Source organism: Charadrius vociferus, unplaced genomic scaffold (assembly GCF_000708025.1).
Source record: "Charadrius vociferus isolate BGI_N301 unplaced genomic scaffold, ASM70802v2 scaffold332, whole genome shotgun sequence".
Classification (NCBI taxonomy): Eukaryota; Metazoa; Chordata; class Aves; order Charadriiformes; family Charadriidae; genus Charadrius; species Charadrius vociferus.
The window spans coordinates 4042179-4067390 of record NW_009647418.1 but is presented as its reverse complement, the minus strand read 5'-3'; the positions used below and the strand labels follow the sequence as shown (position 1 = coordinate 4067390).

General features: G+C 48.2%; 1 protein-coding gene across 1 annotated transcript in view; it reads left to right on the top strand.

Moving 5' to 3' along the window:
- Positions 1-25212, top strand: part of CORO1C (coronin, actin binding protein, 1C) — a 54437-nt gene extending 29225 nt beyond the window's left edge. Inside the window, exons 3-11 of the mRNA XM_009880312.1 lie at positions 9274-9396; positions 17301-17430; positions 19352-19533; positions 20120-20239; positions 20937-21041; positions 22241-22386; positions 23616-23673; positions 23766-24011; positions 24710-25212. Of these exons, the coding sequence (XP_009878614.1) occupies positions 9274-9396; positions 17301-17430; positions 19352-19533; positions 20120-20239; positions 20937-21041; positions 22241-22386; positions 23616-23673; positions 23766-24011; positions 24710-24829 (1230 nt within the window). The 3' untranslated portion in view covers positions 24830-25212. The remainder of the gene's footprint in view (positions 1-9273; positions 9397-17300; positions 17431-19351; positions 19534-20119; positions 20240-20936; positions 21042-22240; positions 22387-23615; positions 23674-23765; positions 24012-24709) is intronic.

The following is a 25212-nucleotide window of genomic DNA, read 5'->3' as shown; positions in this document are numbered from 1 at the left end:
GGGGGCGGTTCATCCCCGCATCCCCCCCTTCCATCCCCGCATCCTCCATCCCCCCGGGGCTCCCCGCAGGGCCCAGTAAGGGACCAGCAGCGGCAGCCGCCCGGGGTCGGTGCTGCCCGGCCGGGTTTGCTGGCTCTGGAAAATGGCTTTGTCTGAACTTCCTGTTTTCTTGCGTGCACGTGTGCGGGGGTTTTTGCCAGGAACTCGCCATTCCCATGCTCCGGCCAGAGCCGCCGCCGCCGTCCGTGTTGCTGAAAATTGTAATTCCCACAGGTTGGTTGATCTGCAGAGAGATGGCCTCTGTTGGAATGAACCGCATATTTTTAAAAAGATGTAATTCACATCAATTAATGGCGTGTAAATGATGAGAGTATAGCAGCTTTTCAGTACTTAAAGGGGGCTGACAGAAAAGGTAGCAAGGGACTCTCGGGGAGTGTAGCGATAGGATGAGGGGGACTGGTTTTAAACTGGGAAAAGGGAGATTTAGATGAGATATTAGGAAGAAATTTTTCATCCTAAGGGTGGTGAGCCCCTGGGGCAGGTTGCCCCGAGAAGCTGTGGCTGCCCCATCCCTGGAGGTGTTCAAGGCCAGGTTGGACGGGGCTTGGAGCAACCTGGGCTGGGGGGAGGTGGCCCTGCCCAGGGCAGGGGGTGGCACTGGGTGATCTTCAAGGTCCCTTCCAATTTAAACCATTCTGTGATTCTAATCAGCATTAACTCTACACACGAGGGAAAAACACCAAAAACTTGCCTGCTTATTCTGGAGTGTGTGTGACTGGTACTGAGCAAAGCGTTAGTGCAGAATACTGCCATTAAACTGGGAGTTTGCAGGCGTTTAGAGCTCATTTTCTTTGAGCCTTTTCCCAGGCAAAACAGTGGGTGCACAGGGAGGGAACCCCAAGATAAAACTCTTCAATCAAGCGGTGCGTGCCTCAGCCGTTGCTCGCTGGTGGGCACGTGCTGCTAGGTTAGATGGAGATGACCTCCAGCGTGGTGGGTAGTTCTTGCTTTTAGGGAATTAAAGAAGAGTTGGGCAGGTATGGGGAGAAGCGATTTTCCCGCTGGCATCCCCCCCAAGACCTGCGGTACACGCGGGCTGGGTGTGCGCAGCTGCCGTGGTGGCTCTGGGCGCACCGCTCAACTGGCAGGTCGGGCGCTTTCCCAACGGCGTTGTGCAAGAACCGAGAGTCCCTCGTTCTGCATTGCCCCGCGCTCGGCCCCGACGGGGCGGCTTGCATGGTCTTCACGTGGTGGGCACATCGTCTCGGTTCCTGCACGTCGTTTCTAGCAGGATGAATTCGGGACTGCAGGGTAACTCCTGGGATGCTGTCAGGAAGGGCTGTGCCCTTCGCTGGGCGGTATTCGGTGTCCTCCTCTCCCTTGCGATGAGGATTGAAACAATGGGGAAGAGATCTCTCCCTGCCTCTGCTGTCTGAGCAGAGGGGTTGTGGGGAATATCCTCACCCAACTCAATCGGTGATCCCTGTTTTACAGCTCAGATTAAAATTTTGTGGGTTTCTTGATGCGCTGCAGAAAGTGACTTGCAAATACCTGGGTTTAGTGCGTGATTCTGGGGCTGCGTCTACCTTACAGCAGAACTGGATTAAATTTGATTTTTCTTTTTTTTTTTTTTTTTGGCCCTCCTCGAAAAATCTTTGCAGTTTGTATGTGCAAAGCAAAAAAGCTGCTGCAGAGCGTTCCTTTTTGTTTCAGTTCCTCTAGAAAGATGCCTTCAGCTGAAAGTCATGTTATGTAAGGCCTTTAGAAGCGGCTTATTCAGTCCCCTTTGGATATACCTTTTATTAGATTTTCCATTTGTGCGCCTGACTTCTTACTGCGCTCCCTTTCCATGGGCAGCATTCCTACGGAAGCCGTGATCAGATGGGTGCCCTGCGAGGCAATTAGCGTGTGGGTGGGTGAGTGCACACCTCAGGAATGATCTTCTCGAAGGAATATGTTGTTCTGCAAGTGACGTGCCTTAATGTTCAACCATGGCATATGTAAGTTGTTAATCAGCTGTTGCAGATTCTCATTCCTCCAGGAAGGACTGGGGAAAAAAATAATAATAATAATAAAAAAAAATCATCTTTTTCTGAATTGCGTGTAAAATAAAATCAGGCACTGCTGTGATGGATTCATTGAGCCCTTCCAGCAATTTTAGGTGGAATGTGGATGGAAGGATACGAATTAAAACGAGTTACTGTCACCTTGACCTCGGCTGCTGTGGAGTCCTTGTCAGTGCTAGTGCTGGAGGTCTTTTTCATAGCAATATCCTTGTGGGAGAAGTTTGAAGACTATGAAGGGATATTTCCCCCTAAATTTTGGTCAGACTTCCATACAGCTCCAATAGTTCTGAATGTCACTTGGAAGAGATAAAAATTCAAGACAGCTCTGCCACAATGGAATAAAAAAGCAAGATATTGGTGGTTTTTAAAGACCTAAGTTGTGTTGTGACCACTGGAACTGCTAAAATCTAGTTTCTTGCAGATTTTTCCTACATCCACCCTGCATAAAGCAAATATTTGCAGCTCCCTTATGCATCTTTTCTCGCTTGGCCCATCAGCACATGCCCACCTCACTAGCCCAAATGCGGTGCCTGCGCTGCTCAGGAGAGACACGGGCTTGAGTTATAACTGCACCTTCCCTAGCGGGGCACTAACTTGGATTTCTTTCTTTTATTTCACCTTGAATTTTTCTCTTAAGCTGATTTAAAAAAAAAAAAAAAAAAAAAAAGATTTATATTTATCACTGTCAGTTTGATTGCAGTGGCTCATCGGGTTCTAGTGTGCTGGGGAAGAGAGGGCAGGCAGCGTGGCTAATAAATCTCATTTCTCTAGGAAAGCAAGCAGCGAATACTGTCCCCTGTCTTACGGTCAATTATACAAATGTTACTGCAGTTTTAAGTCCTTGTCCAATAATGAAAATGGAAATTGCACTTGATAGTTTTGTCTGCAGACAGGTATGTCTGCCTTCCTGTCTGTATGCAGTGGTTAATGTGGAGTGCAAGGAGTGGAGTGAGTCGTGTATTTGTCCAATATTCAGATGAAAAATAATGTTGCTCTACCAGCGGGATGAATTTCTGAGTTATTGTCGTCTCCGTGGCATAATGTCACTGGTTTATGTAACATACGAACATACATATACCATACATACAAGCACAACTACAGGAGGGATGCAGGTGGGTGTGAAACGGAGAGTAAAATTCTGGTTTAGATGTTGCAAACTTCCAACTAAACTGAAATCTTGGAAGTCCAGGGACAAAATGAGTTCAGCAGAAATGGTTGGAATAGAACAACTTCTTCCCTGGGATCTGTCCAGACGTCCTTCTGTCTCCTCCTTCCCCGCCTGCGTTTTTACTGGTCCCAATTTGTTTTGCCATGGCTGATGCTGGAGTCCCGGGTCGTCTGCTCCCAGATCTTGGGGATGAGCGTGTTTGGGTGGCGCGAGGCTGTTATTCCCCCGTGGATCCTTTCTGGGCAGTGACTCCTCGCTCTGCTCTGTCTGCGTGGGTGCTCATCTTCCACCGCTCCCCGAACTGCAGTGGGGTTTTACCACTTTATCCCAGAACCCTAAACATTTAAGACGCCAATTAGTTGTCCTTCAGTTGGAAAGGTACCATGCCCGTTTTACCAACGGGGAATTAACTGCTTCAGAAATCCTACAGAACAAGAGAGTGACTGTGTATCTTCTTAATTGTAATGTAATTTCTGGGCAACAGGTCTCTGTTTTGAATCTCTGCCCAAAGGGCTTCCTCAGCTAAAAGTTAGCTGAGGCTGAAATTTCATTTTGAAGTGTGTTTAGAGCTTCCCTCTAGAAACTGGGATGGACGTTAGCTGAGATGCTGGAGCTGAGCGATAGGAGTTAGCAGTTCGGGTTGGGTTTTGGGGGGTGGTGGTCTGTGTTGCGGGGTTTTTTTTTCCTTTTTTAAAGGCAGCACGTGAGTAACTGATTGTTGTAATTAATGTCGCGAAGGATTCTGCAGCTAAACGTACATTTTCCCAGTGTAGAGCATCCTGCAGTTGCAACCAGCTCTCCATTCTCCGGTCAGCTGCGAGTCCCAGTACAAACCATGAAGTCCCGCAGCTGCTGCAGCTCCTCTCCCAGCAGTGAGAGATGAACCTCGCCGTTGCTGCCTGTTCCACCCGGCTGTCCGCACGCCTGAAAACCCCCAAACCGCTTTGAGCTGCCATGCCAAATGTGCTGAGGCTGTGCAGTGCCGTGGTTTTTAAAGTGCTGCTCTCCCGACTCGGGCAGGCTTGGCTTTGTGCGGGATTCCCGGCTGTCACCACGGTTGTCTTTCCTCTTCTTTGTGCATCCATTTAGGTCTGGGCGCTCCGGAACAAGGACCTTTGTCTCCGTTCTATAGCAGCCTGGAATGTCTACTGTAATGTCACAGCCCTGCAGCTGTCAAGGTGATAAAACGAGAACAGGAGCACTGCTGAGGAATATTCGGAAGGCACAAGCAATGTTTCTAGTGGTGCGGTTCGAAAGCAGTACGTAGTTATGAATGCCTTCAGGTCTCTTATGGCATGACATTACAGTAGACCTTTGGGGAGTAACACTTTTCATAATCTTCCAAATTAGTTATGGATGCCTTGATCGGTTTGCTGGGTGACTAATGTCTATTTGCTATGGTCACGAGAGAGCGATGAGCTTCCATTACATCCTACTGCAGTATTTTCTCCCAACTGCCTCCTGCACGACCAGCTGCTGCAACCAGAGGTGGAGGTTTGGTGGAGAGAGCACGTTAAAATTCACTCGACTGGACTTGGTGAAACTTGAGTGTGTTGTAAGGAAGATACACAATTTAGCTAAGAAAAAAAGGAATATTTTCTCTGTTAACACCGAAAAGGTACTAGTCGGTTTGTATTTCAAACTTTGCAGTTGTGACCTGATTTCCTTCCTCAAACTTCTGCAAAGTAAGGGTGGGGGAATTGCTTTTGCTTGTGCAACTTGATGCCACTTCCCTGTTTTAAATGGCGATCTTAATGAGCGCAACCATGGGTTGGGGGAAGCAGCTGTTCTCCGTGATATTTTTGCCATAATCCATGACTTGTTTCCTGCAAGCAATTGCCCTTTTCTGGCAGAGGAGCGATCGTAAGGTGGTCAAATTAATTCATAAAACTACCACTTTTTGGAACAGTTTTCCCGTGCTGCTTATCTGACCCTTCTGGATTTAATAACAATTTCTTTTTCTTCTCGTATCTCAGTTTTTTTTCTGATCTGGGATATGTGAAAGCACTAAATGAATTCATTTGGCAAGGTCAGCTTACCAAATGTTGAAGGACCTGAATATGGAGTGTGCTTCCAGTCAACGTCATCCAACATATTAATGCTAATCCTCACATTCACCTTTTTGGCTAACTTTTTATAAAATACACTCTGAGTTTCAAAAGTTGTTACTGTGATGTGTTGCTCAGCCAGAGTCGTAACGGATTATGAGAAGGATTTAATTTCTTGAAGTCGTACTGAGTTAATTTTAAGCTGTGTATCAGCACTTGAGATTTATTTTAAATCCGTAACTAATTAAAAGATTACATTTTAAAAATAAATAAATAAATTTGCAAACCTGGGGGTATTACGGTAGCCTGAAAACGCACCCATTTGGCAGCGAAGTTGTAAACCTCGTGGCACAGAGGCGTCTCTTCTTTTAAAAGGAGTTGTTCTTAGAAACATTAAATTTGGTAATTTTACAGGCTGCCTTTTTTTTTTTTTTTAATACCCTACTGGGGCTTCCTGGTGTTTCCCATTGGGCAGAGTCCCCCAAATATTGTTTTTAAAGCTCTCTAGTGCCCAGCTAATCCCACATGATGGCAGGAATAGGGGTTCCCTGCTCCGGAGAGGGGGCCGCCGCCAGGAGGAGGAAGCCTGCGGTGTAGCCTGCAGGGACGGTATTTACAATCCTGGCTTAGAGAGGTGGTAAAGTAACATATTTGAGTTAAAAACAGTTCATTTCTTACCCTGCTGGGTGGTTGAGGGGAAGGTGTGCTGGGTCAGCCCCTGGGGTGGTGACATGAGTTATTGTCCATTGCCAGCCCCCCCATCCCCTTTGAAGGGTCATGCTTTCTAATGCAAGCGGGGTGTTGTGTTTTTTTTAAAGTGGAGCAGATGAAGTGCATCTAGAAGCACTGCTGAGGAGAGCTCTTGCTCTTTGTTGTCTGTTCAGGAAAGCACTGTGGTTTCCTCTGCCCTGCAAAGATGTTTTTTGTGTCTCTGACCACAAGTCAGTAGCTTCTCTGAAAGTGGTTGGACTTCTACCGAACTTGCAGCTTCGAGCACTGTGTCATCCTTTTACAATCACCCATTCTCTCCCTCTATGTCCTTATTAATTCTCATTTTGCTGTTTTGATACTACTCTTTGTGGACCGTGGTGAGCAGCTGAGTTGGTCCTCTCATGCAGTAGTGCCATGCCCAAGCGTAGAAGTTGATGCTGCTGAGCTGTGCATCTCCCCTGGCGTCGTCTTCCTCTGCCAGACCCTGGGGAACTGTTGTGTTATAGGCAGTGTGACATCTCCTTCTCTTCTTTGTACTCTGCTCGCTTGGTTTTGTAAATTTTTGTGAATAAGTACGCTTGAGGTTGCTTCAAGTTACGGCATCTCCTACGCTGCTTCTAAATAACATCTCATTTTCCCCATCCTTACTCTGACTGTTCCCTTGTTAGAAATGGTTTTCGTATGTCACCAACCACACCCAGGCAGGAAAAGGGTCCGCTTTATGCACGATGCAGATAAGCATCTGTTCACCTGTAACATAGTGCAAAGATATTTCTGCTCCATGTGGTTTAACTTCCCCTTTGTGCTTCAGCAATTTCTTGTTGATCCAGATGGCTCCGGCCCAAGAAACATTTTTCTATCCTTGTCCCAAAAAGCTGCCTCAGGTTTCCCAGCTCGGTGACAAGACGGAGCTTTGCCTGCCGAGGGCTGGGGACTCGCTCCCCCATGGGAGCTGGAACCCGTGGCTGCCCTGGTCCCTTCTGCTTTTGGGCATCGGGAGCTCCCTCTTGCCGCAGGCTCACACGGAGCCTTCCTCGTCTTGTTTTCCTCACTGCCCTCGGAGCTCTGCCATTTAGTGAGCTAATGGATGTACAAGATAGCTGGTTTAAAAAATGAGCTCTGTTTTTAGGTGATCAAAAGCAGGCGGTGGGGTTGCCTGGTCCCTGCGGTCAGCTGGCTGTCACAGGCAGTTGGCTGCTGCTGCTTGTGCTGTTCAGGTTCATCGTGATCAAAACTGAAAGGTGAAGTTTGTGGTTTAATTTGTTCAAATTGAATTTTTTTTTTTCCTCCCTCCAGTAATAAATTACTGTAAAAACTCTAAACTAAAGTGACAAGCACTCGTGCAGCCTGCAAATAATTACCCTGGGCTCCTCTTAGAGGATTACTCTGAGCCCTGCCTAGGAGCAAGAACAGGTAGTCACTGACGTCTTACAGTATTAGTTGTTTTTTTTCTTTTGATTTAGATCTATATTTGTATTTAGTTTGTAATGCGACTTCTGAAATATGTTCGTGCGCATATGCTCTGCATGGTTCTTTTTTAATTAGATAAATTAAAATGGATGGACTATACATGTCAGTTGGATGTATTAATTTTTTTAATCCTATTTCACATTATGGCATCCAAGAGGGATTACACAGACTTTAATTTTTGAATGTCTGGTTTATGGCTTTTCATCTACAACACTTTCACATTTAATAATTTCAAAAGCATTTGAATCACTGAGGCGGTCTCTTTTTTGAAACCTGAATTCAGCCATTTAGGAAATAGTGGTTGTTTTGTTTCTGTAACTTAGTCTGTTTGGATCTAGATCTTGTTTTGTTGCTAGTAGAGGTCTTCAGGTCAGTAGTCCTCAAAAGCTGGTATCCGGCATTATTCTGATCCTTTGTATGTAAGGCAGCGTTGAATAGGAACAGCCTTCCGCATGGAGATGGGTAGGAGGCATATATTAAGAGATGTAACCTCCGAGGTTGGGGAACGTTATCATCGAATGGCAGAAGTGAAATGCCAACCATTTCTTCTGCATGTTTAAACATGAAAGAAGGTGGCCTCATCCCAGACCTCTCCCTCCCGTCCCTCTTTTCCCATCGCTCATGAAAAGGCCGTTGCGGCGTTCCCTATGGAGTGGGACCTGGGTTCTGGCCCTGGAAGTGCAGGAGTCTCCTGCTCACCCTGCCGCATGTCTTCAGTACTTCAAGTATTGCTTCCCATGTGTGCAGGACTTGAGAGATAACGGTGATTAGCTAGAGTGGTTTTTATTTCCTTTTGCACGGAGGAAGCTGGGGTGTTAGGTACATCAGCAGTTTCGGGGGGTCAGGTGGTCCAGGTTATTAAGGGGCTCCATCAGCAAAATGTAGGCCCAGTTGGCAAAGTTGATCTCTTTGCAACAACTGCGTTGACATCACTAGAATTGTCTCAGTTCGAATGGGAACACCTCATTAGCTTGTTTTCTTGGAAGGTTTATCTGTGTAGTGAACAGGCTGCCCAGGGAGGGGGTGGAGTCCCCTTCTCTGGAGGTTTTCAAGACCCGCCTGGATGCAGTCCTGAGTGATGTGCTCTAGGCAATCCTGCTTTAGCGGGGGAGTGGGGCTGGATGATCTCTAGAGGGCCCTTCCGACTCTGAAAATTCTGTGATTCTGTGACTTTGGCACTATGCTGGTGGCCTTTGTCCTCCGGCCATGGAGAAGCAGGTACGAATCAGAGCTGGGTGGCTGTGGCAGTCCGTATCTGTGGTATTTATTCCTGAAAAGTGTTTTATACTGCTCAACTGTGTCCTAAAACCTTTCCATCTAAGCACAGTACTTCTATGACAAAAACAAGCAGACTTGGTAAATTCAATGACCAGCAACACCCTTCAATTAAAATTTTAGCGTGGTTGTCTTTAGCTGTCACTGGCCACTGTTGTGAGGTACGGACAAAACCAGAGCTTCACTGTGTGGGCAGAGACTTCTTCCTGAAACATTGGGAATGGACAAAGGGATGGCATCGCAGCAAACGCTGAGATACAGGCAGCAAAGCATCCTTGCATCCAAGGGGGAGCAAAGCCCTCCTGTGCTGAACCTCTGAACCCTTGCCTTGCACCAGCCGGAGTTTCCAGCTCATCGGTGCTGGAGGAGAGTCACGGGTTCATTTCCTCTACCGAGCCATGAGATGATTCAAATTTCATGGAATTGTGACTACTGAAAGAGTTAATGCAGAATTAGGAAGCATCTCCCTCCACTCTGTGAGATGTGCTCTGTGCTGTCTGTGTATCACACCTCTCTCCCTTGTTTCCCCCTTCAGACAGGCAGAATTGACAAGTCCTACCCAACAGTGTGTGGCCACACAGGACCGGTGCTGGACATAGACTGGTGTCCTCATAATGACCAGGTCATCGCCAGTGGCTCTGAGGACTGCACTGTCATGGTAAGTGTATTTAATTTGTCTTGCGGGGTGGCGTTTGCTCCATGATCAAAATGTTGCTGCAAATGACACTTGAATCTCTAAAGAGATCTCCTGTACTGGTGCCGAGGGCAGCATTCTTGCTGGTCACGGGCATTCCGCAGGTCACATTTTGTCTCGGCTTAAGAGATGATGCTATCTCCGCTGCAGGACCTAGCTAAAAATTGGAGCAAGCTTTATTACCTGCACAACAGCAGAATTTAGACTCTCACAGCTGGCACTTTCTTCTCGTGTTATGTCGGAGAAGGTGTCACCACAGACTTCTGAGAAGAATCTCTTGAGCACCGTGATGGCATTTCGAGTAACAGACTTGGCCTGTGTCTTCCTGGCTTTGTCTTCAGTTGCTCTTCCATTTTTCCTTCCCTTGGGGTTTTGTCTGATGTTTGGGAAGAGGAAAGAGAAGAAAGAGTGCCAGTCGGCGGTGAGGTGTTTTGATTTGTAGTGCTTTGCAGAAGACAGAGGTGGTTCCTTGCCTCAAATATCCTGATGGGTGCAGTGGTGTGTGTTGGGAAGAGGTGGGGATTGGAAGGGAATGAGCCCATCAGGTTTCGGAATTGCTTCAGCCCTTGATTTAAGGGTGATGCTTTTATTTTTTCCTGTATCTGCAGGTTGTGAGTAGATGTCAAAAGGTCTTTTTAAAATAAATAAATAAAAAAATAATCCAAATTTTGCACCTGCCAACCTTGGTCCTGAGACCTATTTTACCTCGGTCAGAGCCCACTGAACAATAGACAACCTTGCTCCATGATGGATGTGGAATCCTGTGTATGCAAACACAGCAGAATAAGTGAAAGAAAATCCTTGTAAGATGAAATAATGCCAAATAACTTCAGTGATCTTTGGCCATATTTAGAAATGCTGTAGGCTGAATGTTATATTGAAATCTTATTATAGATCATGTCAGATAAATTCCTTTGCTTCTGTTCATCGTTAAAATGTTTGGGAGGGGATTCATCCCAAGAGGCTTATCCTGGGACAGCTCTTGCCAGTGATCTCTCAGTCTTGGAAGCTGAAGCATGTTAACGAAATGTACTATATTTAATATTAAACAAAACAACAAGCTTCTGTGTTGTAACGTTCACTACTGGGCTAGAACTAAGCTTTGAAGGATGCAAGAATGTTCCTCCAGAAACCGGGATCCAGAAGGGCTGCGAGTCGGAAGGAGCAGTCTCTGAAACATGAGCATCAACAGAAGCAGGCGAAGCTCCGGTCCATAGCTGCCTTCTTGGAGGCAAAATACGTCTCTAATCCAAGTGCAATGAGAAGTATGTTGTGAGGCTCCAGAGGGATTGAATTATGTAGAAAAACCAACAGTGTTCAATTACAAGTTGTCCAAATGCTCCTAATGTAGACACAAACTGTCTGCGAGAATCTGAGCCTGCAACTGTGCAAACAAGCTCCGTGGGGCGTGAGGTCACGGTAGGTTGTCTGCTCTGTGGTTGCTGCTTATCTCCATGCACTGAAGCAGGGGCTGAACTTCCCCACCTCCCATGGAGGCAACAGGCATGTGGACAGACACCGCGGTGTAGCTGGCTGCGAGTTTGCACTCTGGTGTTCATGTATGGTACCTGTTGGCGTGACCATGTCTTGAGTGGAAGGCAGAAAACAGCTGAAATAAGTGAATCATAGAATGGATTAGGTTGGAAGATCATCCAGTTGGGCAGGGATACTTCCCAGCAGCCCAGGTTGCTCCAAGCCCCGTCCAACCTGGCCTTGAACACCTCCAGGGATGGGGCAGCCACAGCTTCTCGGGGCAACCTGCCCCAGGGGCTCACCACCCGCACAGCCAAGAATTTCTTCCTAATAACTAGTCTAAATTTCCCCTCTTCCAATTTGAAGCCATTCCCCTCATCCTATCACTACACACCCTTGTAAAAAGTCCCTCCCCAGCTCTCCTGGAGCCCCTTTAGGGACTGGAAGGGGCTCGAAGGTCTCCCCGGAGCCTTCTCTTCTCCAGGCTGAACCCCCCCAACTCTCCCAGCCTGTCTTCCCAGCAGAGGGGCTCCAGCCCTCCTAGCATCTCCAGGGCCTCCTCTGAACCTGCTCTGACAGGTCCATGTGCTTCTTATGTTGGGGGCTCCAGAGCTGGACACAATATTCCAGGTGAGGTCTCACGAGAGCGAAGTAGAGGGGCAGAATCCCCTCGCCCTGCTGGCCACGCTGCTGAGGATGCAGCCTGGGATGTGGGTGGCCTTCTGGGCTGCGATGGCACATTGCCGCCTCATGTTGAGTTTCTCATCAGCCAGTACCCCCAAGTCCTTCTCAGGGCTGCTCTCAATCCGTTCTCTGCCCAGCCTGGATTTGTGCATGGAATTGCACAAATAGTCCTTGCTGCGCTTGAAGGAACGAGCATACGCAGCTCCTGATTTGGAAGCTGTTCGGCGCGTGTTAGCGGGAGGTTTAAAATGCGGTGAAGCTGAGTGCCGGCAGTAATGATGAAGAAAGCAAAGAGGACTAGTTAGAGACTTAAGTTGAGTCTCCTGTTAAGTATCACGTAAATTCTGATTGGAAATGATGTATCCCAGATCATTTGGGGTGGTTGTTAACTGGGCTGGACAGAGGTAGAGTAAAGAACAACCCTGGCCTGGACTATATGGAAACAAACTGGGTGAGCTGATAAGCCTTCCCATTTTTAATTGCTTTTCTGTCCTGGCACGGGTAAATTAGCATCCTGTTTTCTTTGCTTTTCTTCAGTAAAGGGTTTGGAGTCCTTCCTGAACAGCCTGTCACTGAATAAACTCATCTTACTTTTAAGGATATGTCATTGTTCATCAGTTCTGAACCCTTCATTAGCCGACGTGAAATGAGAAAAAGTGATGTGGTAGAGGAAATCACGTGGCTTTCTGCAGAAGTGCCAGCTGCTTTTAAAAAAAAATACCGTATGTTTTTAAAGACCATTTGTGCGTTGGCACTCAAGGATTTAGGATCTTGCCCTCTGCCACAAAAGATCTCGTCGACGCCGACCAGACAGGTGTTGAGGGAGAGAGAATGGCTTTGAGATACTACCTAACCAATGTCTGCAGGATGAAAGAGGGTTATTCCCTGCAGTCATAACTTTGAGCTGTCTGCAGTCCTTGTGTTCACAAGGAAGGTTAACTTGGCCCTTTCAAAAGTGAGAAGCATTTTCATATAAATAAAAACTGAAATTTGTAGAAGATGGAAACACCCTGTGAGCTGCCTACAAAGCCTGAAGAGGCACGGTATTTGGGGTCATTAGACTAGGGGTTGAAATAAGGACTGGGAAAGAAGGCATCTTTTTCTGATTCTGCTGGGATTTGTAGCTTGGACAGCTTCAGAGGTTTAAATATTTGTAGCTGCATTGAGATTTTTCTGATGGAAGGCGCTTGATAGGTGTGATTTGACAGTCTCGGGTGATACGCTCATTAATTTTGCTGTCACATCTGATGCATTCAGAAATCATTTCAAGGTAGAGAAGAATAAAGATGGTGGGGGGCAGTGCTTAGGAGAGCCAACCCTTGCGAGACCACCTTTGTGCAAGTCAGTGGTTATAAGCACATCACTGTCTGAGCCCAGCAGAGGAAAAAGTAGAATGGACCTCTCCAAAACACCGCCTGCTTTCTTCTCTGTGGGAGCGTAGGCGTGTGGAGGAGCAAACGCTCTTCATTCGCCCCACGCTGGCTATTCCTTGGGGCACGCGTTGGCCTCTGTCCCTCCTGCCCCTGCCAGTTTGAGTGCGAAGCCAACAGATTCCTTTTGAGTCAGTTGGCAAATAGAACATGCTTGAAGTGGCTTGAGATAGAATGAAACACTTGTAATCTGCAAGTATTTCCTTTTTTGTATGCCTTGTTCTCAGTTCTTCAGAACGTGGCCCGTTTCATACGTCCAAGGTAGCGTGAGAGCCCTATCAGACAAGCGATGGGGTGTAGGTAGTGGCAGTAGCCTCTCTGCCCCATATGCTGGTTTCTTCCCAAATTTCTCTCTTCTTTTGCAGAAGTTGCTCTCAGAAAGACTTCCTTCACAGCGCTGTGGCATGCAGATACCTTCTGTGGCCTCTTCTGGTGTTCTCTTTGAAGAATGATTTTCTTGCGCCAACGAATAAGGAATTACTTAAATATTCATGCTTGATATTCTGCTCAATGGCTGCAATGTACTGCAGGTTTTTTAATCCAGCTGGAAAACGTTTGATTATGTAAAGGCTTGTAGATGCTATCAGATGGCCTTTCTCAGATATGCAAAATTGGCTTCATCAGAAGGTGAATACTAATGAGTTTGCATGTAATGGGCAGAGTAGAGTTCATTTGATTGAGCAAATTGTTTTAAAAATTAAACCAGAGCCCTTGCAATGACCTGGGACACCGACCTGATCATAGACAGTTAAGACGCGGCACCAGGAGAGGATGAACCGGGACCGGCCAGCTGTGGAGAAGGTCTTGTAGCTATGAAAAATGGATGCGTAAAGTGCCTCTTCCTGCAGCGATACGAGAGCAGGGACGTAGCTAAAACCCAGGGCTCAAACTTACTCGTTTCTTCATGTAATGGGGATGTTGGAATTGATATTTCTAGAAGTTGACTTAACCTTCTCTGCAGGTTGGTGCAGAGCCAGAGGAGACAGTTTTTGATTCTCTTTAAAGGGTATTTAAAAAAAAAAAAAAAGTGCTGAAAAAGTTTGCTTTCTTTTCCTTCTCGCATGCTGTTTGTGCAAAACCTTCCCCCCTCCTGCTCTTCCTCTGAGACCCAAACCTCTCCACACCACTGTGCTGTGACTTCACTTCCTCCACTGCAAACAAGCCAGCCCTGTAAAAAAAAAAAACCAACAAAAAAACCCAAAAAAAACCCCAACCCAAACCCCTCAGAAGTTGGGAGAGTTGACAAACTGTTACTGATGTCCAGTTAATCTTGCAACATTTTAAGGTTTTCTTTGTGTGTACCCATCCTGAGCCCTCACCTGCAGCAGGCCGGGTCCTGCATCCAAAGTGAAAGTTCCTTAATTTGCCCGGTGAATCTAATTTCATCCCACGCTGAAGGCAGGCACCCCGCCCTGTGCGGGAATGAGTGGGCCCGGTCGCTTGGGAGCATCCCCTGAACTTTTACACTCCTAGTTTTGTTTTTTTTTATTATTTATTTTTGCAATACCAAGCAGGGTTATTAGGTCAATAGTTTCTGTAATCTGCAGAGGATTACGCTGGTCTGCAGCTGCTCTAAACTATAGGGGCTTTCCCTTAAAGAAAAAAAATCTGTCTGTACTCCAGAGGCTTTTAAAAAAAATCCTTTTCATTGGTATTTTGCCTCTAATGGCTCCCTTTCCTCTCCCACCCTCTGCACTCGCTGGCTCACGTTTAAACTTGGTCCTGGAGTTTTCTGGCACGCGAGTCACTTCGCTGTGAAAGCTGCGCTTGCACAGGAGGATGCCTGCGCCCTTCCTGGCTGAGACAGCACAAACCAGTAACGGGGATTTCGGGGAGCCGGTCCCTCTGCTCCAGCTGCCCCTCGGCAGGGAGGAAGGTTGGCTGCAGGTGGAGGAGCTGCTCTGACCCTGCTGCTGTCCCTGCGTGGCTTGTCACCGCGTCACGCTTGGACCAGAAGCTTGTGCTGCTCCTGTGTCTTTTTGTGAATAAACTCAATTTTCAAAGCTTTCCCCGCAAAGAGCGTGAGGCAGAGTGAGTTGGGGCAGGCGGCTTTATCGCACCCTTTCTCTCAGGGGAAGAAATGGCTGTGTTCCTCAAGGCTTGCCATTTTTAAGGGCTCTTAAGACCCTGGAATAACCAGGTGTCTGGCTCCCTGCTTAATCCTTGGTGTAACATCTACTTGCGTAGGTCAGTCTTGGCTGTAATGACCTTTTAATCTAGTAAAGAAGTGGGTTTGGTGTTCTTTCCATTTTTCATTCCCACACCAGCTGTGCCCCAGCATCCCCAGAGCCGTTGGACCCGAGCTGCTCGTGTCGAGCATCCTCTGCCGCTGCAGTGGTGTCACCTAATGCCCCTGACTCTCCTGCGTTGCCTCTTTTAGGGTCTCCCAGCTCTCATGTTCTCTTCCCAACTTTCTTACTGGTTTAGGTAATACCGGTTTTCTGCAGCGTGACGTCAGTGCTTACAATTGTGAGGGCTTTGGAGGTGGTTCATCTGGGAGACCTGCACACAGGTGTGACATTAAGCGCAGGTACCAGTTTTAGCAGACTGATGTTAACGTTCTCCCATCAGTAGACGCGTTTTAAATTGTTGCTGCCGTCAGGTTGTTATACACTGACTGGCAAGGAGAAAGCTGCTTCTGTAAAAATCGGCGTCTTTGTAACCCAATTTTACTGCGTAACGGGCAGGTGAAATGATTTGTTGCCGTTCGCGAGGCGTGTTGTGTTTCAGCACAGTCCTCCGGGAGCGTGCTGTGGCTGCAGCCGCTCGCAAAGCTGGTGCGGAATGGGAAGCGAGCAGGACGACATCCTGCTTCTCCAGCCTGAACAGCCCCGGGTTGCAACCCCATTCTTATAACATGATTGCTGGTAAAAGCCTCCGTTTATGTCATCTTGTTGCTAGCGCTGTTCCGTCAGGCAGGAAGAGAATGAGGGATTTTCAACCCTCGCGGAGACGTTCTCCGCTGAGGTTGTGCGCCCATCGCAGGTCATTCCTCCTGGGATGTTAAGCTGCCGGGAGAGACGGCGCTGGGAGCTGCGTTAGTGAAAAGAGACGTCATTTTAGGGTTATCTAGAGGTGAGCTGGTAATGCGCTGAGAATTTTGGCATCTTGGGGGGTTTTATTTATGCAGTAGCCATCCCTGCGAGAAGGGAGGAACTGGGATTAGCGCAGAAATCCATGTCGCCCTCACGCATGTCTGTCTGCATCGCTTCCGAAATCCGCCCGGCTCGCATCTGCTGGCTCTGACAGCTTGCTTGGGCATCGTGGGCAGGGTCTGGCGAGCCCTATTCTCTTCCTCCAGCAAAAGCAAACAATAGAAGGCGAAGCAAATGTGCTCTAATGCTGCCACCTATCTATAGGTAGCTATAATTGCTCACTGATGGGCTTCCTATTTGATTTTTTAATATGCTCTATGTAGGTCAAATTCAGTTCAAAGAAGATTGTCCAGTGCTGAATTGCAGGAATAGTTTTAGTAGGGCTGATCCCACCTTGGGGCATGGGGCGATGGGTTCTGTCTCTCCCGTCCCTGGTCCCTGCCAGCTGCAGAAGCCGCCTCCTTCGCTGCATAAACCTGCTCTGACTCCGCAGCTGGAATTCCAGTGCTCTGCGATCCTGGGGGTGGGGGGGTCTGTTCCTCCTCCTGACGGCAGTTTCCTGAAGATGCTTGCAACAGAAGGGTTGTGTAACCAAGCAGGCAAGAAGCAAACAGGCAGTTTGCTGCCTTCGAAGGTAGTTTCTGCAATGCTAATTTGGTCTGCGTTCGCTTTTGCCAGGACCAAACTGCTCTCCCCCAGTTCAGTGGCATCTGAAAGGGGGCTCTAAACGTAATGTGAAAACTAATTGCCAGCATTTCTAAAGAAAGAAAAAGTAGGCACCAGTATAGCTGCAATATTGTCCCTCGGAGGGCCAAGCATAATTTGCAAAGACAGCAGCTTGCATAGATGGAATTGGAGCTGCAAGGCAAATTTTTTTGAATCCTTCTCAAGCAGCATCTGAGATGAATGGGTCTCTGGACACAGCGATAAGGGGGCGTTCGCAGCGTACGTAGCCGGTGGTTATGTGCTGTCAGCGTGAGCTAGGAAGGATGTTATGCGCAGAGCAGCCGAAGGTTTATTGGTGGCTGGGAACGATTCCCTCCCCGTTTCTCTCTTCCTGTTTATATTGAGAAGCGACAACTCGGACTTCTGCCGTGGCATGGCACAGGATGCAGGAAGCAAACGAATAACGTGCTCTTCAGAGGGGATGGCCCTTGGCTAACTGTCTTTCCTTTCCCCTTTCCAGGTGTGGCAGATTCCCGAGAATGGACTCACCCTGTCCCTGACAGAGCCGGTGGTAGTGTTAGAAGGCCATTCCAAGCGAGTCGGCATTGTGGCTTGGCATCCGACGGCACGCAACGTGCTGCTCAGTGCAGGTACGCTGCGTCAGGGCTGTGGGGTCAACAAGCGTCTCTTCCCTCACATTTTCCTTGCATACCAAGTGTTTTGGAGAAGAGCTTGTTGACTCCTTTTCCGTCTTTCTTCTCCCAGCTGCTTACGGCCAGTGAATCTCAAGACAGTGCCCAGGAGCACTGGGACATGTGGCTCACAGCCCCCTCCTTATCTTGGCCTTTTCTTATCTTCAGTTTACAGGGACAAGAACCAGGAAATTGTCTGGAGGCATGAATTACAGTATTGAAATCGTTCCAGACTTTATTTGATCTGCACGTTTCATCGCTGATTTACATCTGCACTCTCCTCATCCCTGTTTTCCTGTACTTTTATAAAAGGCCCAACTGTTTCTCCTTTTCACTGACTCCTCCAAGGTGTCCCCGAGTCTGGCTCTTCCTTCCACAAGCTTTCATTTTCTGCATTTTCCAAATTGTCTCCTTCACTGGTATGGTCTACGCAATGAGGTTCTTTTGACCACTGAAAAACAGTCGCATCGTTATGGAAATAAAATGGATAAGTCATTATCCATTAGCACAGTCTGAAGCTTTCAGAGCATGACCTTTAGGTTAGAGCCCAATAAAAGAAGCCAACCCTTTCAGCTGGACTGTCAGATGAGCTGTGTGTTTTCTGTTGATATAAATGCCTTCTGAGGTACCAGTTTGGTTTGGATCTGGTTTCCCCAAAAATACTTGGAGTTGCAGACCTCGTGGCAGTTCATCTAATGAAACTCAGTGTGAGAACATACAAAAGGAGAAGGTGATTTTTCTTAGGTAGCTCCCTCAGACTCCTGTACTCACAAGTAGTGAGACGTGGGTGGCCAGGCGGTCTGGCCAGGATTACTCCTAAGAAAGACAGAGGAGAGTGGACTCTATCAGGTTGTTGCAGTCTGCACAGTTCCTCCTGATGACAGCGAACTGATTTTGGATCTCTTTCATGCCCCTTAGGAGTTTAGAGTGATTGTTAGATTTTGCCTCGTTACATGTTTTCACCTCTCAGGAGCCTTAATGAAATTGCTCGGTCACACATTGTGCTTTTCTTCCCTTACCCGGTCCTCTAGTCCTGTTCTTTAGTTTGCTGTCATCTCGTCTTAGGCTTTGTTCTTTGTCTTCTTGCTGTCCGGTCCTTGAACAAAACCACCCACCTGATGGTTGTAGTCCTTGTGAAACTGCCGACCTCAGCTTTTGCTGCCTGCCATTCTTTTGTCTCTTTGTTGTGCCATTTCTCCTGCGGTCATTTGCCTATTTTCCATCCGTGCAACTTTTTCTCATTCTGCCACAAATCCCTCTGACCTGAGACGCAATGACTGGCAGCCAGCCGGTATTCTCATGTATAGATTTGTGAGAACATCGCCTCTTTGCCCTTGGTATCTCTCGTTCTGTAGTCCTGCAGTTGAGCTAAGACCCGAGAGCTCCTGCACAAAGCTCCTGCGGTAGCAGTGGCCAGGGCACACTTTCACAGACCTCTTTCAGCTGCACCGGCACCTCCTGCTTTTCCCTTCAGCGTCCTCTCTGCCGGCGACCTCTCCTGTCCCTCCTGCCCGTCCCCTGCATGCAGGCGGCGCGTTGGCTGGGGTGGTGGTCATCTGTGGGAGCAGTGCCCAAATACTTCTACATAAACTGCCTTTGTTTGGGACAGCTACAGCACCCCAGAGAAGGTGCTCGATGCTTTCAAGGGAGGAGTTTCATGCCTGCTCTGGCTGCTCGGTCTCCCCTCTGAGCCTGTATTTGAGTGAGGATGTGCTGCCTGGGTCTCCGTGTACAAGGTGGTGCACAGAGTGTGTTTAAGAGTCAGCATCTGAGGCTTTGGCGCCACAGCAGCTTTTATTCCTTGTTCCCTGCTGCTGTTTGGGGTTTTTTTCCCTATATACACCATTGTTGTGACTTTAGCTGTTATTTTCTCTTTTAGGTTGTGATAATGCAATCATTATCTGGAATGTGGGAACAGGTGAAGCCCTCATAAACTTGGATGACATGCACGTCGATATGATTTACAATGTGAGCTGGAATCGCAATGGCAGCCTAATCTGTACAGCTTCCAAAGACAAAAAAGTTCGAGTTATTGACCCCAGGAAACAAGAAATTGTTGCTGTAAGTTTGCATGATAATTAAAGAAGCAACTGGATTTCACTCCAGCAGACAGTTAGCGAGAGCATATAGAGAGAGAACCTTTTTGCCTGGTCCACACCACGTTTAGTTGTGTTTTTTCAAAGTGAGGAAAAAATTACAGGAGGGATAGCAGCGGTTGAAGGATTTGTCTGGGTTTATTGGGATTAGTGATTGAACTAGGATTTTAGGGCTCAGTTTTAAAACCTGCAGGAGTGTAATTCCACATCTAATCCTTTTGTATAATTACAGTTCCAAAGTTGTGTATGCAAAGTGGAGATTTAGCAGCCTGCATATGTGTTGTAACTTGCAAAGAAGTCTTCCTTCAGCCTTGCAGGAGTCTGATAGGCAAAGCTGAAATGAGCCAGGAATGACCACTTCTTTTGTAGTTTAGTAATTGGTTTCTTCCCTCAAGCGTCGGGCAAAGATAGTTGGATGTTGCTCCATGTAGTCGGCATCCTGCGTGGAGGAGCAGTGTGTCCTGCCAGGGATTCTGTGCAGCTAGAAGGGAAGCCACCACCAGGTGGGCTTCCTATTCCTTCCTAGAGGCTAATCTGTAAATCTCTTTCAGGAGAAAGAGAAAACCCACGAGGGAGCCCGACCCATGCGAGCCATTTTCCTCGCTGATGGAAACATCTTCACAACTGGCTTCAGCCGCATGAGCGAACGGCAGCTTGCCCTTTGGAATCCCGTAGGTTCCTGTCCCGTTGCTACTTGGCTGTTGTCGTGTCCGCTGAGTTACTAACCCGGGCCTGCAGTCACCCCCTACCTTCATACTTCATGTTACTTGAGCATATCCCCTCTCCCATGCACTGCCTGCTCCTGTGCAGGCTGCCTGTGCCGGGAGGAATTGCTGTCGTATGGGCTGGATGTTCAAGCAGTAAAGGAAATGAGTTCTCTTGCATCGATCCCTGCCTTACCAAGAGCGGTGATCAAGCTGGGAGCTGCACGTTTGAGGAGTCTGAGAAGATGTGCACAGAGAGCAGAGCGGCTGCGTGATGGTCGCTTCATTCTATACGTTACACGTGCAGAGCGAGACGGCAACAATCCCATGGCGCTGGCACAAGACACTCGCTAACATGGCTATATCACATCTTTCCCTTGACTTTGTGAATCTTCTCCTGCTTTTATTTCATTGTGTGATTAATCTTTCCCTTGACTTTGTGAATCTTCTTGGGTCCTGCTTTTATTTCATTGTGTGATTCAAATGGCCTTGGGGAGCGAATAAGCTTTTACAGCATTTGTTATTCTAACACCCAGATCCTTCAGGGTGGTGAAGACTCTGCTGCGTGTTCACTAGCTACAAACAACTGTTAATAATTTAGATCTTACGTTAACATGAGCTTTTCCATTCTTCATTAACGTCACTGGCATTTTTTTATTTCCAGAAAAACATGGAGGAGCCAATAGCCCTGCATGAGATGGACACCAGCAATGGGGTCCTGCTGCCGTTCTACGATCCCGATACCAACATTATTTACTTGTGTGGCAAGGTAAGGAGAAGCTTTGGGAATGACTGGGTGTGCAGAGGGAGACTCTTTTTGAATGAATGATGCCCGTGAAATGTTTCCCGAGTGTCTCCGTTGAGAAAGGTAGAACCAAAAGTTAGCGCTGCAGCCGTGGTCAGGGCTGCAGACAAATGGGGCTGCTCTGAAATGGGTTTGATCCTCACTCTGCAGGACCGTACAGAGCGCCTGTGAAGTCTGCTCTGTGAAGGTCTGGTGTGTAATTGGATGTTTCTTTGAGATGGATCTACTTAGGTAAAGCTGCTCTTACTGCAACAAGTCAGATCCCATCATCAAAACATCCTTTGTTGGTGTTGACCTGAATGATTGTTTGTTAGTGTGGGAGAAAGGTACATTTTAGATGTTATCCTCCTTGTGCTTAAAGATGACGGAGCATGTAGCAACACTTACTGTAATTTTGTGGGGGTTAAATAATAGAAAACTGGAATCATGTGCTCCTTTCTAAAAGCAATTTGTAGGCATTAAGTGTTCTAAAGTGCCCACTTCTGAATGCCGCCGCTTTGGACTTCCTACAAATAGGAGCATGACAAGATGAACAAGTAATTACAAAGGAGGATCCATACAAGTGCATTCAAGAACCCCATCTTTGTAAACAGCTAATGAGAAACATTTGTTTTATATCTGCTACCTCTTCTGCTGTTTCAGAGGTGCTAGTGTAGTAGAATCGCCTGGCATCAAAGAGGAACTGGTTTGTAGCCTTTCTGCCTGACTGTGACAGAAGGTTTACCTCTTTCACAAGCGGAAGTGTGGAAGTTGACAACCCCAGTCTTGAAGCTCAAGTCACTGTACCACAGTATTTTGAAGAACAGCACTTCTCACTGAGAAACTGTTCAGCTAATGTGCTTGGATTGCAGTAGGGATCTGCTTTGCGGTAGTTCTGCTAATGCCGTATGGATGTGGAGAGCACAGCAGTGCGCTCTCTGATCGCGACTGCTGCGCGCAGCCTGAGATGAGACATACTTGACTGGCAAGCAATGGAACTTTTAGCCTGGAAAAAAAAAAAAAAATAGCTGTAAACTGTGCATTACTCTGTGGCGGCGTTCCTGGAAGGAAGGGCTGTCGGGTGAGAGCGATGGCTGCCTAGCCTAGCAGGGAGCAGGCCTGCGGGCACGGGGAGCAGTAGCCCCTCCGGCCTCTGGAGTGGTCCTTCCTCTCGTTTCTTGCAGGGCGACAGCAGCATTCGCTACTTTGAGATCACGGACGAATCCCCCTACGTTCACTACCTCAACACCTTCAGCAGCAAAGAGCCGCAGAGGGGCATGGGGTTCATGCCAAAGAGGGGCCTCGACGTGAACAAGTGTGAGATTGCCAGGTGAGGAGAGAGGCTCTCGGGGTGGGTGGTGTCATCTTGGCAAGCCACCCCCTTCGCAAGCTCAACCGTTCAGAACTGGCGAAGTCCTGCAGTGCAAACCGTGTTCCTACGGTGCACGTCAGCCAGCTTTCTGCAGGCGAGGGAGGAGTGCGGCAGAAGGGGAAGGGGCTGGGAGCCCTCTGTAAAAAACCCTTGTGGTTTTACCCTTGGTTTGCTGGGAAACCAAGCGCTGCTGGGTGTAGGACCCCGCCGTTGGAAAGACCTCTCTGCCACACTGCTGCTTCTGCAGTGTTTGTCGGGACCTGTGACATGAAGCGATACTTGTGCTGGGCATGATGTAACCTCAAAATATGCTGGAACTTAGGTTGAGTCATTTATAAATGAATGAGTGATATCCAGCGGAATACATTGTCTGCAGAAAACACAGCACTAGGTTGGATACAGCCTACGCTGTCAACATATCAATGATAAAATTTTGGTGCCGAAGTCTGGTATCAGCCTCCAGCTTGTACCCAGCAGGCGAGTTGGAAGCTGGTTTGGGGAGTTTAAAAGAGTAATTACAGCAGCAATGCAGTGACCAGGGTGCAGCTCTGGCAGAGGAGGAAGGCACCAAGAAAGCAGGTTTGTGTCACTGCAGTGGCTTCGGGCACACCGCTGGTAGGGAGCGTGCTGGATGTTGCCCCTGAAGCCTTTTGATGCTCCTTTGGTTACTGATGAAAGCAGGAGCACCTGGAAGGGAGCAGAGCCTGCGCTCGCCTAAAGCACGCGAGTATTTCAGCAGCGGTGCCCGGTGGCCAGGCTGAGGATCTTGGAGTTTGGGGCACTGGCCCAAAGCAGGACTGCCCGGGGTGACCGGAGTGTGGAGACACATGTGAGCGGTGAGCAGAAGGCTGCCTGGAGTGTATCTGTAAATTACTGCTGCGGTGCTCGTCTCCGCGGTCCGAGCAGCGGGCTGTGCCTCGCTGACAGCCCCTTCTAGCCAAAGTATGACCCTCTGAAGTCACCCAGTACCTAAGAGGGGAGCTTTGAACGCACCCAGGTGGTTTTCTCCAGCCCTTACAGGGCTGCGAGTCCTAGCGCAGCCCAGCTGCGACTCCTTAGGGTTGCTCGTTTCCCATCGCTTCTGTCTCCCGGTACGCTGCTGTGCATGAGCGGCAGAACCGAGGCCGCCTTTGCACGGCGTTGGCTGTCCTCACGTCTAAGTCGCAGCTTTTCTTTTTCTTGCAAAGGTTCTTCAAGCTTCACGAGAGGAAATGTGAGCCCATCATCATGACGGTTCCTCGAAAGGTGAGCACTACGTGCTGCTTATGTGGGCTGAAGCCAGCTCGTGCCTTCCAGCCCCAAAAGCGCTTGACCAATTCGTCTCTTCTGGCTTGCAGTCGGACCTCTTTCAGGATGACCTGTACCCTGACACAGCTGGCCCAGAAGCAGCTCTGGAAGCAGAGGAGTGGTTTGAGGGGAAGAATGCCGATCCCCTTCTCATCTCCTTGAAGCATGGGTACATTCCAGGCAAGAACAGGGATCTCAAGGTGGTCAAGAAGAACATACTGGACAACAAGCCTGCCGCAAACAAGAAAAGTGATCTCATCAATGCTCCAAAGAAAGCAGCTGATGCCTCAAACTCTGTGAGTAAAATCCACAAGCTTTTGGGGATAGTGGCCTGAGACGTGATTACCAGGGTGCTGCATCTCCACAAAGAGTTCTAACAAAGCTCAAGCGTGTATGACTCGAGTACCCGGGGACTTGGGTGCTGTCGGGTGACCTGGAGTTGGGGTGGTACTTGAGTTGTGGTGTTCCAGGCAAGATTTCGGTAGCTCTGGAACGTTACTGGGAATTGTGACACAAAGGAGAGCTTGACTTGTTGTTCCAGCCACCCCCTCGCTTGGGAGAGCTTCTGCGCACCTCTTTTTTGTGTAAAACCCAGCACAGACAGTGCGACAAACGGACCTCAGACTACGCAGGTCCAGAAGGAGGTTGTACAAACCTGTAATTGGGGGCTGTAGCTAACGTGGGGAGCGGTAATATGTGGAAGCGACAGCTGTCACTCAAATCGGTCCTTAAACACCGTTAAAGAGCAGATATTGGTGCAGTATGTCCTTGAAGCTCGCCCTGCTGCCGCTGGAAATGCTGGTCCATGCCCTGAGCATCACGGCTGCCCCGGTGCCGGCGCCAGGCGTGCGGTGCGTACTCGCCCGCGCACCCTGGCAGGGTCACCCCGCGCGAGAATCCCGTTCAGAGGTGCCCCCTTGCTTCGAAACCTCCCGTCTGCGGAGCGCGTCCCGCCAGCTCTCCTAGCGAATACATGTCTTGTCTTGTCTTCCAGCAAAACGAAGCCAAATTGGATGAGATCTTGAAAGAGCTGAAATCTATAAAAGACACGATCACCAACCAAGACGAGCGCATTTCCAAGCTGGAGCAGCAGATGGCAAAGATCGCGGACTGAGCGGGGCGAGCGGCGCTGGCCCCGCCGCCAGCCCAGGCACATTCCAGTTCCCCAGTTCGGCAAGCAGCAGCGTGCAGCATTCCAGTACGAGCTTTCCTGTTCTCCTAAATTCACGTCAACGAGAGCCGATGATTAAAAGCCAAGCTTTTTAGTGAAAGATTTTTTTTTTTTCCTGATGTTTTAATGATTTTATGTGACTGTGTCAAAAAAAGTCAAAAAGAATAAGTGCTACTTTTACAGTCTTTTTTTTTTTTTCCAGATGTTATGAATTCTTGAAAACAAATCCATTCTGACTTTCAATGTTGTGCCCAAATATCTTTTTCTAGATTTAGGGACCAATGCCACATTGTTCTTAAACATTTTTTTAAAGTTGCCAAAAAAAA